This window comes from Pygoscelis adeliae, unplaced genomic scaffold (genome assembly GCF_000699105.1).
Source record: "Pygoscelis adeliae isolate BGI_AS28 unplaced genomic scaffold, ASM69910v1 Scaffold33, whole genome shotgun sequence".
NCBI lineage: Eukaryota > Metazoa > Chordata > Aves > Sphenisciformes > Spheniscidae > Pygoscelis > Pygoscelis adeliae.
The window spans coordinates 2,408,985-2,424,940 of record NW_008824413.1 but is presented as its reverse complement, the minus strand read 5'-3'; the positions used below and the strand labels follow the sequence as shown (position 1 = coordinate 2,424,940).

Genomic DNA, 15,956 nt, shown 5'->3' with positions numbered 1-15,956 from the left:
CACTACCACACTGTTGTCTCAAGATCAGATTGTGATCCATTGCAGTTCCCAGATTGTCTTTTGCCATGTTGCTGTCTCTCTCGGCATTTATTCTCCCGTAACGTACAGCTGCTTGTACTTATCTAAGTATAGAAAATTTACATTTATCCTTGCTGAATTGCTATCAAGTTCCAAACTGTTTGCTGCCCCCCAGCTACATATTCTATGCAAATTTAATAACCTTACACTATAATCATTCACCGAGGCATCAGAGAAAATATTAAAACCTGTCAACCTCAGGACAGATTTGAAACATCCCTCCACTTTGATTGTGAAACGCTGATAAATAATCTATACACAGTTTTCCAACCAATTACATATATGCACCTAATGAAATTATCATCTAATCTTGTATTTCTGGTTTGCCTATGGGAATTTCAAATGAAACAATGTGAGGAGCTTTAATGGATTCAATATAGATGACATCATCTACTTCTCTCCTACCCACAAGTCCTGTTACTCTGGCATAATAAAGTTAGATTGATGTGATAAACTCTTGTTACATCCATGCTTCCTGAGTCTGTCTTGTTTTGTCTTCTAGGTGATTACCAGTAGTTTGATTATTTACTACAGTTTTCCCTCAGGAATTCAAGTTAAACCTAATGGTCTATAATTTGCCGGTTCCCTTTTTCCTCTTCTTAGACACAGACTTCATGTTTTTGCCTTTTTCAAAATCTTCCCTACCCATATTCTTAGAAGCGACCATTAATGTTCTGGATTTTCTTCAGCCATTCCCACAGGAAAAACTTCATCAGGCTCAGCTGAAAACATGTCTCTATCCTGTCCTTTCCCCACTACAGCTGCTATTTTTAATTCTGTTTCACTGGTTTTAGCTCTGCGAACCATCTGAGCAAGTTTGACCTTTTAAATTAAGATTGAAACAGAACAAGTAAACACTTTTGCCTTCTTGGAGCTGTTTAATGATACATTTTCCTCTCCTGCGAGAAGCCAACCAACAGCTTCCTTGATCTTTCATGTTGCTATTTCTACTACTTCTTTATGGAAATCTTTCTGAATGTTCTTTGGTAGACTTTATATTAGAAGTATTTTATTTCATGTCTTGCACTTTCTGACTTTGTCCCTGTGTGTTTTCTGTTTTGCTATCTGTTCCTAGTGATACAACCTACTTAATTTTTTATGCACTTTCTTACTTTTCAGGTCATAAAAATGGTTGTTGTTCAAGCAAGTTGGTCTTTCTTTACCCTTCCTAGTCCTCCTTTACATTGAGATAATTTACCATTGTGCCCTTAATATGATCTCTTTACTGAATTGTCAGCTCCCTTTTTCTGGTTAGAACTGATTTCTTATCAGTTGCCCAAGTTTGCTTATTGCTACTTTGCAGAAGTCACTGTTTTCCTCTTGCTTCACTTGCAGAAGTATATTTTGTTTGATTGATTTTTTTGTTTGCTTTTGTCTAGGGGACTTATTCTAAAAAAATCCATCTCTAAAAGAATCAAACTTTTTTATTTCAGGAGTTGACCACTGGCCATCCATATGAAAGAATTTAAATACTGTTTTTTTCTGAAACATAATGAAGGAGAACTTGTTTGAATTACACAGATAACATTTTTGCAATCGCGAAACATTTGCAAATGTTATTAGGGCAATTTATTTCTTGAATACTCTGCATGGGTTAAACGTTTTTTAATGCAGTTTTGAATAGTTAGATGTCGCAGTCTGAAAATAAAGACTGAACTGTTCATTCTCTGTTGACTGAAATCATGTAAGAGATCTTTTGCTAATAATTAATGTCACATCCCACTGGGACAAACACTATTTGCATGGCTTATAATAAAAACAATTCAAAAACACTAATGTGTTTCCCTGAACAGTGAAAGCTTGTGATGCATATTATGAAAACACCACTGGTGAGAACCACAGCAGCATATAAAAGCTATTATTGTATTGTACATTTATTGCTAAGTTTATTTCCTCTTTGATTTATTTAACTCACCAATTACCAGTTGTTTTCAGTCCTCTGATAGGAGGATATGGTGAGCTACTAGCTCAGAGCAATGCTACTGTTTGGCAGCCACGTTTTTTTCCATCTCCAAATCTGAAACACTTTCCTGAATAACTTTAGGCTATTACTTCATGCCCAGAAAAAGCTTCCTGTCGGTGTAAAGGATTTTAAAATATGATAACTGTAGATACTTGACAACACAAAATCTGGTAGGTTCTAACCAATATACATTCGCATAAAAATTCTGCAAGGACCAGGAACTCATGCAAACTATCACGGTCATGTGGCTGGGCTGTTCTTTGTACGTTTTGTACATTTTACATTTAAAGCTTTTATCCACTTAACAGCCCATTCACTCTGTACACACTTGTAGTCCCCCCACCGCACGTATACTCTAATCTACGCTTTTACTCCTTTATGCCAGGCCCACCCATCAAAGGATTTAATAAATCACAGGTTTTCCTATAGAATATGCATTTTCAGACTCTGCTAGGGATCTCTGGAGAAACCCCCACTTTACTAGCTGTTATTCTCCATCTCCACCTGCTCACTAGGGACCAAGCAAGCAACCAGAGGTGCGGTACTGCCTCTGAGAGTCACGGCTTTCAGGAGAGGAGGCAAGTTAATGTTCCTCTTGTCTCCTTCCAGGCTGTTCCCACAAAATGCAGGAGCAGTTTCTCACTCTTCAAGTCAAGAGAGAGAGTGAAGTATTGGTGCTCCTGTGAGAGTTTTGAATACTCAGTAAGATCCCACCAGGTCTTCTCAGACCTCACCTTAAGGCTGCTTCTTTGTTGCCCTCATTTTCCTATTTACTCCTCCTCTATCTCCAGGGGGTATCTTGTGGATTTCAGTTTTGATCTGGCGTTTTTCAAGATTTTAGTTTTCTGATTTAGGCCAAATGTCACCGAAAGACTATGCCACCAACAGGCATATTCAACTAATTAATTTTTTTTTCCAGAATGACTCTGCTCGATAAGATTTTGACATAAGCATCCTTACCATTAAGATTAAGAAAATTCAAAAAGCATATTTAGGAGACATACAAGAAGTTCCCTAAACAAAATAAGGAAATAAAATTTACATTCATTCTAGTTTGAAGGGAAAAGTAAGCAGAAAACAAAGACTTGTCAAGCTTTCTTTATATATGATAATGTTGTAGAACATGCCCCATGCCTATTTTTTATTTGCAGATTATATTTAATATTAAGCACCGGCTTTAGATTGGTGGCCTAAAAGTCAATCTTTTTTAATATATCCATTTCAGGTGTGCATAAGAGACTTATCATTGTCATTACTTGGTATTACGTATGTGAGCATTTTCACTGGCATAAAGAGAAAATGCCAGAGAGAAGTACAAAACACAATACCGCTATTTGGGATTTCTGAATGGAAACAGCACCCAGCTTAACCAGCCTATTTTGCTGCTCATTTAGTCTGAACAAGTGAGCCACCAGTACCTTTAAACCTTACTCTTTATCTCTTCACTTATGTCTTTTAAGGGTCAGTGGAATAGATTTTCTACCGTGGTAGTGATTGTCACCCAATTTAACGTGAGAGCTTTTGGAAAAGCAAAATATAATTGAGTGGTATGAATGATTTAATTATTGAGAAATACAGGGATAACTGAGACTTGGTTATCCACCCATGATTTTCTGCCCTTAGTCAAGGCCTCCGTTTATAGATATATTATATTATCTTTATCAGAATTTTCCCTTTTCTTCTCCCTCATGATGGTTTTATGAGCACATACTGCATTCTGGTTTTCTATTATTTCCCACTGAATTACAGTTGGTCATTGTTCTCCAAATATATGTCCTTGCTTTTCATTAAGAATATTATTCGTTTACTGTGTAAGGGATGTCTTTTATTTAATTCAGTCATTAAATTTTTATTTTATTTTATTTTCATAGTTCGCCCTTGACTTTGCAACATTTTCTTTATTCCCTCTGTTACAGCTTAGTGACCTTAATACCATTGTTAAGGTTGAGATGCAACTTCTATTCTAAACTCACTTTCACAAGCTTATAACTTTTCCCAGATATTCTCTTTCAGACTGAGGGTTTTTTATGCTTATGCTTTGTTAGAAGTGGATTTTTGTTTGAAGCTTCATAAGCATCATCTATTTGTTTTGAGTTATCCAATATGAAAAGATAGCAGCTTTGCAGCAATCAAGACAGTTTTCAGATGCTTTTTTTGGACTCTGATAATTGAAAATCAGCTTTGTTTCAGCACTTCAAAATCAGCTTTGATTGTGGAATGGTGGCTTTGCTATCTCTTTGAAATAACTCTGTTCCACTTAATATTATTTTTAAAAGCTGTTTATTTTCTGTAAGAAAATTACATTTAGTTATATTTTAAGTCTTTTAAATGCCATTTTCCTCCCACTCTTCAAGGAGCATAGCCCAACCAGATGCATTACAGAGTGCCCAGTCAATCTGGGTTCTATACAGTATATGAAAATAATGCAAAATGAAAAATGAACAATGAAAAATAAACATTTCTCCTGTACTGGTGAAAAGACAAGCAGTCTTTGTTTTAATTACAAAAAGGTGTCTGAAAGAGCTTTTGCTTAAAGGTCCAGTAAGAAATCCTATATAATTGTAAGCCCAAGAGGAGCACTGGGAAGCTGTAGACAACTTCTTGTTTGTCTTCACAGAAAAGCTGTTCTTCAGTACCCCCATTTTTAATTGGGGTACTCCTTTTATTTAAAAAAAAGTGTCATTACTTGTAAGTTCCAAACAGACACAAACTGCTGCTGTCCATATTTGTACTTACAGAGAATAGACTTAGACCCCAAATCTCTATTGCACTTTTTTACTCTGACATCCAGTGACGTGAAGACTACAAGTGCCACAAAAGCTGTAGAAAGCAGTGCTTTTTTTGGATCCATGTGAGCCGCTCACTTTATGAGCCTTGTGATTTACTTCTGAGTTGGGCTACGGGCAGAATTATACCAGACGCATAATGAGGACATTTTTTCTTTAGCATTCAGAACTTTGATTTTTTTCCCTGGCTAAGCTACAAATGCCGGTCAATAGATTCATTCTAATCTAAGATCTTATTGTTCTGGTCCTACCTTTTTACTCCATCGTTTTTCATTGATTAAGCAGCTCTTGCATTTTACAATAATGCAATAATACAATCCAAAGTGCCTCAGGAGGCCTTCATATGAAACTTCATATGAAAGGCAATAAATAAGCTTACTTTGATTCATATTTATTTTCCTTTTCATTTATGTGATTTTCTGCATTCAGCCCGTATTTCTCTTTCCTGTTCAAATACAGAAAGTTTTTAGAAGATTGCACAAATAAGCCTCTTACACAATTAGAATTCTGCCCTCGGTGGCTGCCATTCTCAAGCAGCACATCCTCTGCTGTTTGCATTATTGTTCCCCCTCCAGTGACTCAGTGATAGAACCGTTTATTCATACCAAATCTTCCATTAATCCCTAGTTACGCTAATTTACAAATTTATTTGTATTCATCTTATCGATTATAAAACTGCAGTCAGTATATAAACTCTATAAGCAGGAAAGCTCGGGTATCCCTTGTGGTCCGGGACAGGCTGTTATAACCAGGATTTTTTAATCCATTAGCTGAAGGAAATACAGGTTGGTTTAAAATGGCGACACTTTTCCATCATGTGCAAAGTGTTTCTCTCTATCATAAAAGGGAGAATAATCTTACCCTGTATGTAAGTGGAATATGAAGTCAGAAGACAGAGCTCAGTTTCCCATACATGCAGAATTAACTGGAGATTCCTATAAACAGTTTATTTCTCCTCTCCTATTGTTGTACTCCATGCCTTTCCTGAGGGGCCACATGATAAAACGTTGTCCCCTGACTGTCAGACATATTTCTAGGCACTTTGTTGAAGAGGAGACAAGTAGTAAGAAAAACGTAGTTCCAAGTCCTCTCCAGTCACAAACTTCCAGTATATTTAAGGCTTGACAGAATTATGAGTTCATCTAATATAATCTCCTGAGCATCATAAGCCATTAAATATCACCCAGATACTGCTTCATGGAGCCCAATTATTTTAATTAGACAAGAGCACTTCAGTCGTCAAGAGACTAAACCGTAGTGTGCCACAGGCATAGACCAAAATAGACAAAGATGTCATCAAAGCCCGAGGCTCTTGCAAAAACAAAGTATTTCTAGGTGAGAAATGCCCCCCAAATTCCTGGAGATAGTACGTAGCTCATTCACCAACTTTGGCACAGAATGTCAAGTCCCTGCCAATGAGACCTGAGAGAAAATTTTTAACTCCTTCAAATTTGGTGATCAGTTTGATCCTGACCTGAGCATCAGAGTATGATATACTCAATGGGTACCTAAGGAAAGGAATCACAGCCAACCGAGAAGGTACTTTTTTGCAGCTGTTTTTCCAAGTCTATGTGCTAAAATCAATTTACAGTAAGCTGTGGATATTTTAAATTGTGCACATTTTTGCATTTCATCTACTGTAAAATGTTGCTCTTCTCTTTCCACAGGTGAAGAAATTTGAAGCCCAGGTAGCTTCAGCTCTGGAATCTGAATATTGAATGAGTGACAAAAATGAGTGTGTCATATCTCTAATATGAAAAACCCTAGCACCCTTCTAGGGGACTGTTTGATCTAGCAGTTTACAAGGACTAAGATTTAGTTGATAAATCCTAAAATCAACTACCAATGTGATTTTAAAACCGACTCCTATTTTATCTCAGCCCTCAATTTAAAATGGGTCTCACATGCTTGCAATTTTAGCTCATTCCTATTTTAGACAAACTGGTAAAAATGGGACCATTTATCTTCTGCAAAACACTGGTTTACAAATCCCAGCCTGAGCTGGTTTACGTTCATAGAGACCAGTTTTATCCTCTCTAGTTCCTAGGTCTGTATGTCCAGTTTTGACTTATCTTTACAAGCAAGAACTTGATTTTATCCTAGTTTTCTCTAATACAATTTCCCTGACTCAAATACAGCATTATTCTGCTATCTGTGTTCTCATGCTAGATTACAGAGACCAGCAGCCTCCATCCCTTTATCAGGTAACTACCTCTTTTCTCTACCTCCTTGCTCCTTCTTTCTCAGACCACGTATGACAGATTCTAAATGGTGAACTACTAGGTAAGCCACAGAAAAATGAATCAAGCCAAAACACTGAAGGAACTGCACATTCAAAATAAAATTTGCAATGTGCATGTACAACAGCCATTTTCCAGAGGCCTGCATGACACAGAAATCAGGGAAAAGCTATACCCTATATAAATCAAGGGATACAGAATTTGATCACATGATATGGGACATCCCATAATATTCTGGACATGTAGCAGACAAAACTAATAAAGTTACAATTCTAGCTCAGTTAGAGCTGCAGAGACTCACATGTTGTTCTCCAACATTATTTTACCAGCTAGTTCTCCATGATTTGGGAGGTAAAGGGAAAAGCAGTTATTCTTCTAGCTATTGAACCAAGCACAAGTAATTGATTTGTTCTCCTTATAAAAATATGTGTTTTGCTTTTGCTAGACCTATGAACTAATGTGATCCATGTTATTAATAATGGAAACATTCTCTAGATTGTTTTATCCACTCACTGCTGACAGCTGAGTTTCATATCAGTCACAAGATCAATGAATTGCAGCACTGCAAGATACGGGCAATGGAAATAATGCACCTTGACAGCAATACATAGCTTGTTAATTGTACAGTGCTGTTCTGGGGTAAACATTTTATTAAAACATCAACATTTTACTACATCTTAAAAAGCCCCATGTTTTTACAGTTCGTTTTAAATCACATAAAACATTACCGGAAAAAAACTACAAATCCAAAAAGAATTTTGGTCAGCCTGAGAAAGTCTGTCATATTTTAGCAATGAAACAACTTGCTTAGCTACTGAAGCATAATGTGTCAACAAGATGGAATTCCACTTTCTAAAGGCCGGAGTGCCCACTCAATAGAAGAAAGCAATACATGATTACTGCTTAGAGCTTGTGGCGCAATGCTAGCAACTCAGCATTTAGCAATAATAGAAAATGTCTGTCTCATTTTCATTCCCCTCGAAAAACCCCCCTATACAATATTATGAAACACTCCTGCTGTGGGTTGGTTTCTTAATCTCAGCAATATCTTCAGCTATTACCTTATCCATGGTAATACCTTTCTGGTGAATTTTCTTAAAAGCAAAAATTTAATTACATATGGAACAAGGACAGGTACCTGAAATGTAATAACAAAGAGTAACCCTTCAATTTTACTACGGGTACCAGATAGCAGCTATCTCCTATTTCCATTTTAGTGTTTTGCAAATGACATAAAAGTCTCAAGGTCTTTTCATTTCTGAATTATTCCTCTGTTTTTCAAAACCTCGGAGCCTCTTATTTTTGCTCCTGCTTCAACTTTCATTCCCATTTTAAAACTGAGACAAAAATTCAGGTCATTGTGCACACAGCCCTTCTTCACCCATGACCTTTTATTCATCTGATTATAGAATTAAAAAGATTTTTTTCAGTGCAAATATCTTCAAAGGTTGTCTTGAATTACCACTACTCATCTTGACTATCTTGAAGTACTTTAAAAGGTGCCTATTTTCTCTTTACATACATTCAAGACTTTCCTGGTACTGCTAATGAAGAAGCAAAGCACATTTTGAACCAAACGTTTATACCTACATCTCTTTGAAAATAAAGTCTTTTAGGTTAGTCAGACTTTCAAACATTTTGATCAGGCAATATGTATGGAATAATGTGCCAAAACCAGACACAAGAGGGACAGAAATTGCACAAAGAAAGTACATGCTGATCATGACAATACATTGCATTAGAGCTGAACTTTACAACACCAGACTTATAACTGCCAGATGTGGAAACTGCTTTTCTCTTCTAGACTGGGGTACTCTTACAAACTATTATGCACGTTCATATATATGAAATAGTTCTGAACCAGTATTTGCGAGCTAATTCAGGTCCCAGAGGGAGTATAAGCGCACTCGCATAGCACTCCAACAGAGATATAAACCCCTAAAATAAACAACCCCACTCCAGAAGTTTAGAAGGACACACCCAACTACCAAAATCATCATTTGAATTATCAAAATTGAGTGAATAGGAACTGGTTGCTTGGAATTTTTATAATTCAGATTTGTCTCCTCCAAACTAAGTATTTTTTCCAATTATTCAGGGTTTGCCTATATGCATATTGTTGTGCTTAACAAAGACATCACTGAAGATGAAACATGCATGCTAGGAAATGCATGTACAGAAGATAATGAACCACAAAAAAGAGCTTTGCAAACAACAGGAATGTGTATTGCACTTTCATGTAACTATTTTAGAGTGTTTTCTATTCTATTAAGCTTTCTGAAAAGGCAGACAATTATTAATTCTACAAATATACTGCAATTGCTTTTGACACGTGCTTCCTTAGTCATGGAAGAAGAATGCAAGAAGAAATCAATGGGAAAAAATTGCTGGGAAGAGTGAAATTGCCTTAGGGATTTTGGTCTATGTAATACAATGGCCTAGGAATTCTATTTATAAGGAAGACACGGTATTTATATCTATTGATTTTTCAGGGACCTCTTGGGGTCTGCAGCCTTAAAATTTCACCTGTCCTAGAAGGGAACACATCTTTTGTGAAATCTGGATGTTCTTCAATGGCATTATGCTTACTGAACAGGAAATATGGTGTAAAAGAGGCGAAATAACCCCAAATTTTGTGCTCCCTTTGCAAGGCTATAAAACTTCCTTTATCATTGCACATTTCATACACTAAGGTTGAGTACTCACTTGCAAACTAGAGTTTCACATTAGGGGATCCGAATGAAGGGCCAGAAAAACATCAATTATGACAGCTTGTTCCTAAGACCATTTAAATTGTCGCCCAGACCTTAAGATAGTTTAGAGTGGTCTCAGGACCTCCATGAACCTGGCTATAGCTTCAAGACTCAGGTCTCCTAGCAAGGGATTATCAAACCACAGAGTATCTCTGGAAATACATTCTTCTTGTTGTTCATATAGACTATGCTAGGAATGAATAAACTCAAAGGGAAAAGACTGACAGAGGCTCTATCTCCACTATCCCCGATCTCTCACCTGACCCCGTTCCAAGGGATAGGTCAACTGATATTGCATGCTGCAAAATGTTTATATGGTTGTGGAGCAAGGGCTGGGATGCAATCACACATTAGTCAGTTATCATCCCACTGAAAGATATTGACAGTGGACGTTTTGCAAAAGAGATGACCTGTATGTGTATAAACCAAGGCATACTTTTTAATAAACAAGCAGTACACTCCCTTTTGAAGCTCCATTCTAACCTGCTTTTAACTCCAAACTTTTCTTTAATATGTAGGAAATAATATGCCAGTATAATACAAAACAAGACAAAAATGTTTTATTCATAGAGCTTTTGTATGCCTTGATTACCACAGATTTTCCTGTACCCAGGCCAGCTGGTACAATATGTACTGTCTTCTCTGTTTTGTTGCTGTTTTCTCATATTAAATATGTCAAAGCAATAAAAGTTAGTAACATAGGTCTGATGCATAGTAATGAAGGTAGAACAACAGTGTAAAATGGTAATATCTTGGTAAATCAATATGTTTATGGCTAATGATAAAAAATATGAAAGATTAGGCAAGAGTGAGGTCAGTCAGTGGTACCACAACATGGCTTTGGCTGAGGATTATTCATAATCATTAAAAAGATATCTGCATGCTACTTTTCAAGTCAAAATAAATCCCTCTTCTTGTCCTACTTTGCCTGAAAGCCTGAATAGATAGCAGTGCCTGACTGCAGAGGGTACATATGGGGATGCTTAAATTTAAACCTCTCTCCTCACCTTTTTGGTATAGTTCTGTCTAGCAGGCTGTTTCTGGGCCCCACATATTGCTGTTTCCAAATCTCCTGAGACAAAGCAAAATCCACCATCTTTAACTTTCCCAAAGGCCCTTTTAACAAATTAAGAGCACTGTCTTGGAGACTCACATTTAGCTTTGACACTGATAGCAATGATTTTGCAAAAAGAGATTCTAGTTCCTCTTTTCACATACCAGAGAAAGAAACTGAGGAAGGCAAAATGTCTGTGTCCTAGCCTGGCTCAGTTACCTGTTCACTTTTTCAATGCTCTTTCAGATTTGGTTGGAGTCTTTACACGTTTGGGACTGCCTCACACAGTTTTCTCTCTGAATAATGGAATATTTTTGCTTCAGTCTCTGGTGGCTAGCTTATTCTCTGTTTGGTTTCTTCTGCCTCTCCTTTTCTAAAATGGCTGCTGAAAACCCTTTTCATTTCTGCCTCAACTTTCTCTTGAAAACCTATCCCTCCTCCCTCCCTTGATCCATCTCATCAGTTAATCAAAATCCTCATCTACTTGATAGCTGTTAGCTACCCTTATATCGCAATTCAGATCTGAACAATCATTTTTTTTCTGTGCAGTAGACAACTATTTCTCTACAAGGGCTTTTGGGTGAATAACAGACCATTGCTGTAACTTCTGCTGTTAGCAATATGTTATCAACTCTGAATTTTACCCAAAGACAGAGGTTCAAATACCCCAAAAGAGACTCTACATATCTAAAGTACAGCTTAAAGGATGACACACATATTCATAGAGAATCTCCAGATTCACGTTGCCTTCTTTATTTTTTTGCTTACCAGCTTCAACAAGGAACGTGTCTCTAACCTAAGCTGTACAGATAAGTATTGCAAGGCATCTTTTGCTACTTTTATTTGGATGGACAAAAGGGATGTTCTTCATCTTGGGCCATTCTCTGAGCTTGTAAATCATTGCATACACTTGTGAGGGAACCCAGAGCTCTGAAGTGGATGTTCCTGGATTCCATAAAGAAGAGTGGAAGGCCTTCACACTAAAAAAGACCAGGTTTTGTCTGGGAAAAAACCCACCATAGTTTAACTTTCTGAATAGAAAACACTCAAAGTGACTACAGAAAACAAAGTAGAAATAAATAGCTTTCCTAACTGTCTTGGTGTCCTTGCAGGCGGATCCTTACCTTCAGCCAGCTTTCTCACCGGCAGCTGACTTCAGTGCTAGGACTCTCACCACAGGAAATCTTCTGTGACAAATCTTCCTTGAGGTTATCATTCGTCAGGGTGCGAAGAAAGATTCAAAACACGTGTTTTCACCCTGCTCCATTATAGATTCTGAAGGAACGGCCTTAATGTTACCAAAATTTGGCTTACAGACCAGCCTCTTGCTTCTCATTTCAGCCTCAGTGAATTGTACCCCTTAATGTTCAAGACATCACATAATCCAAAACAAAGGGTGAGGTTAAACTCAAGGCTGCAGATCTGGTCGCTAGCAAGCACAGCACAGAGTCCATAAAACGAAACAGAGCAGTTTGCTAAACCAGGCAATACATCAATCCTTTATGCTACGTACACTTTATTTACAGGACATTTGCAGATTCAGAATGATGATGAATGAAGCCGCAAAACACAGTTTGATTTTCATCACTTCAAGGCAGAGAGCAGAATAAAAATTGTGATTTTATCTTTTTTAACCAAGTCCTAATAGTTAATCCAGAGGCATTTCTTTTTGTTTACTCAGTCTTGTTTCTTATTACTTTCCCACCTTCTGCTTTATTTTATAGCCCTATGTCCGCTCACTGAGTCTGGGGAGTACTCTGTTTTACATGCACCGCTGCATGGACAGATAGGAAGTTTTACCAAGGTCGACAGATGCTAACCTACTCACAGAAGACAAGTTGCTGCAACTTCCTAGTTTGGCAAACAATTATTCTTCCACGGTATCAGTTTGGGCAACATCAAAACTGCAGTAAAATGTGCATTCTCCACAAGAAAGACAACAGCAAGAGCATGATAATATTTTATAAATATAGATATTTTCTCTTCTCTCATAGTTCGCATGGAATTCGGTAATAATATCAACCATGGAGTCACTTAGTACAAACATCAGTCAGATACCCTGACCTAACATTTAATAGGTTGTTTTATATAGAGATTTATCTCTACATATTTCTACTTCACCCAAATCTTGATTCTTGTAAAGTATCTGTTATTTCCACTGCCAAAAAAATCACTGATCCATATGATTTGACCTCTTAGCAAAAACATTTTCGTGTCATCTGTTTTTGTTTTCCAGAAATCCATTAATTGTGCATAACCTCTGCTTAAAAGCAATTTTTATGAGAAAACAAAAATATTTCTGTATTTCTTTTCATCATGTATCTTAAAATGCATAAGCAATGCCACTGCAGTATCACAGACTGGTCACACCCTCTCCTTTTTCTATGACTTATAAAGTTGGTGTTAATAGTAATGAATGGTTTGCTCAAGATCCTGTTCATTTTTGCTGAGTGCTAGGAGAAGAAAGTCAAAGCGCATTTGGATTATCATTTGCACAGTTCAATTTCTTACTGTAACTACTCAGCAACTTCTTAAGCCAAATGAAGCAAAGAATTCTGGAATGGACATAGTCTACACGATGAAGTCATCATTCCTAAGCCATGGTGCTATATTTAAATTGTATATTGAGCTACAGTATCCCACTCTGGTATGAAGGGCAATTCAGAGTCAGTGATGGAAAAAGAAAAAAACATTTCCCCCCTTATTCTAACATTGTACAATATCCATTGTTTCCCACACTGCTAGTAGGAAAATGTATGTTCTTACCCCACAGCCTATTCCATTGACTGGTTCACATATAATTTTCCTCACTCCTGGTTCAGGAAGCAAACCCGCTCCGCAGCCGGGAGTTGGACACAGCACTCCTCCCATCTGCAGCACGCACTCCTCGGCCCCATAGTGCTGATAGCGGTTGTACTACAATACAATAGACTGGTGTTAGACTTCCAATGGCACACAACCCTGCCCCCCCCAACTTTGAGCTTGAATCAATCCCACATAATCAAGTCAACCGTCCTAAGGTCTCACATGCTAAGTTTGGGTTATTTGTCAAAAGTCTAAAACTTTGCAATGTCGTTAAATGGGGTGTCACTCCACTCCAACTCCAGCTGCATCATTTTCTGACTTGCAGTTATCATTTTCACCACCAGAAAATTGTGTGGGATATTAAAATCAAGAAAACAGCAGACTGTTTCTGTAAGTAACCTCAAGAACTCTTATATTGCTATAAAAAATTATTGTAAACATCATAAATATATAGTCCAACAACAGATACTGATAAATGCTGTATACAGATTGAAAAGAAACCCACAAAAAACCCCAAGGATCTATACGTAGAAGTACAGTATAAAGTTTTAGAGCTAAAGGGTTGTAAAAATTGCCCAGCCAACTTTATTTTCAAAATAAATTTCATGAAATTGATTGACAAAATAATTCTCTGATATACATTTATTTCAATGTTAGGTGTAGTTTTTTCCCAGGGTCTCCCAGAAAATTGTCTTAGTTTTTGCAGTTTTCATCTAGTTCCATCCCGACAGCCTAAAAGGATATGGAAATGCCTCCATTTCAATGATGGAGGCACTGACACACAGCCGTATTAAATAACATGCTCACTGTATCCTCACTGACAAAAATGCCCACTCTAAAATGACTGATGTGATTGCAGTAACTTTCCCTGGTCTAACTTACCCTGCTTTCAGACGGAGATAAGCTAAGCAAGCACAAATCATGCTGCGTACATGTAAATCGCGTCCACTCTAGAGTTCTGTGCTGGTGCAGTTCCCCACTAGTGGCTATATAACCTTTGTAAACCAGGCTTCAGATTCGCCTATAAATCTGGTCTACTGTAGAGTGAAATAAATGAAAGCATTTGGTCCTAACAGCCCCAAAGAAAACAGGAAAACCCAAAAGGCCAAAGAAGAAGGGAGTAGTATGAATTTTCTGCACAAGCAGAATGACTTTATGGTGCGCTAAAGGAACAAAACAGAGCTTTATGTTACAGCACTCACAACTGTATTTAGTGCTTCATAAACTTTTCTCCCATAACTGCCCATGAAAATCCTGTTCCCTTTTTTTGGGGGAGATAACAAACAAAAAATTCTCTCCCCAATCTGCACCCCGCTCCAAAGAAATCCCACAAGGAAAACTGAAGCAATAGGACCAAAGCCTCATATACAAAGGATACAAAGAAGAATTTTAAATTACAGACAGGGGCTCCACTGCATATTTTCTGGGTACATTTAAGAAGATTCTCCTGCAAATGTTGCCATAACATGTCATGTTACACTGGCTTTCTAAAAATAGTATGCGACTTCTTAAAACACTCTAATATATAGACAAAAAAGTGTTGCATCCCAGGAAAAAAAAAAAGTTTACCAAACTGAAAGTATCGACCTTTGTCAATTAAAAAAAAAAATCCAAGCAAACTCCCTCTCAAAAGAAAAACAAAATCCAAATGGAAAGAAAGCCTTCAAAATAACACTGAGTGTATGAACGGCAGCCAGAAATCCTGAATTAAGAATCTTGGATCTGGAAGATACCAGTATTTTGAGAAATGTACAAGACATGTCTGCAAAGTCTCCTTGAATGAGGGGCTCAACAAGTCAACTGGTGTTTTTCTGTGTTATTGTTATGCTCGAACCTAGAGTAATGACATAAATATTTAATGTTAGACTCTATCAATTTTCAGTAAAGTTTGTGATCCTTGCACTAAATACACGCTGAGTGCTCTGAGTTATTCTGCTGGCCTTGAACAGAAATACGGGTAACGACAGCTGCAAAACTCTCTGCTGACCTAATTTTTCTTCAGGGCAGAGACTGGACCTAAAGGTGAGGATGGCAAATGTCTTACCCCGTTAAGAGGAAACATTGTGCTGGATGTAGGATTGTTAGCAGATTCTCATTACAGAGGCAAACACCAGTGACACTGTAGCTGAAATTCTGTCAGCATTTCCATTATAAATTCTCAGCTGAAAGAAAGGATATGCTTTCGATAAGTCACTAACTTAGCATAAAAGGGCATGGAGAGATTCCTCCTGTCTCCTCTCCTTTTTTTTTTTTTTGATACACGAAAATGTATGATAG

The 15,956-nt window shown here is 37.3% G+C and overlaps 1 protein-coding gene across 1 annotated transcript in view; it reads right to left on the bottom strand.

Moving 5' to 3' along the window:
- The window catches only part of PARK2 (parkin RBR E3 ubiquitin protein ligase), a 657,679-nt gene that overhangs the window by 102,853 nt on the left and 538,870 nt on the right, over window positions 1-15,956 (bottom strand). The window contains exon 11 of the mRNA XM_009320759.1: window positions 13,641-13,790. Coding sequence (XP_009319034.1) covers window positions 13,641-13,790 — 150 coding nt within the window. The remainder of the gene's footprint in view (window positions 1-13,640; window positions 13,791-15,956) is intronic.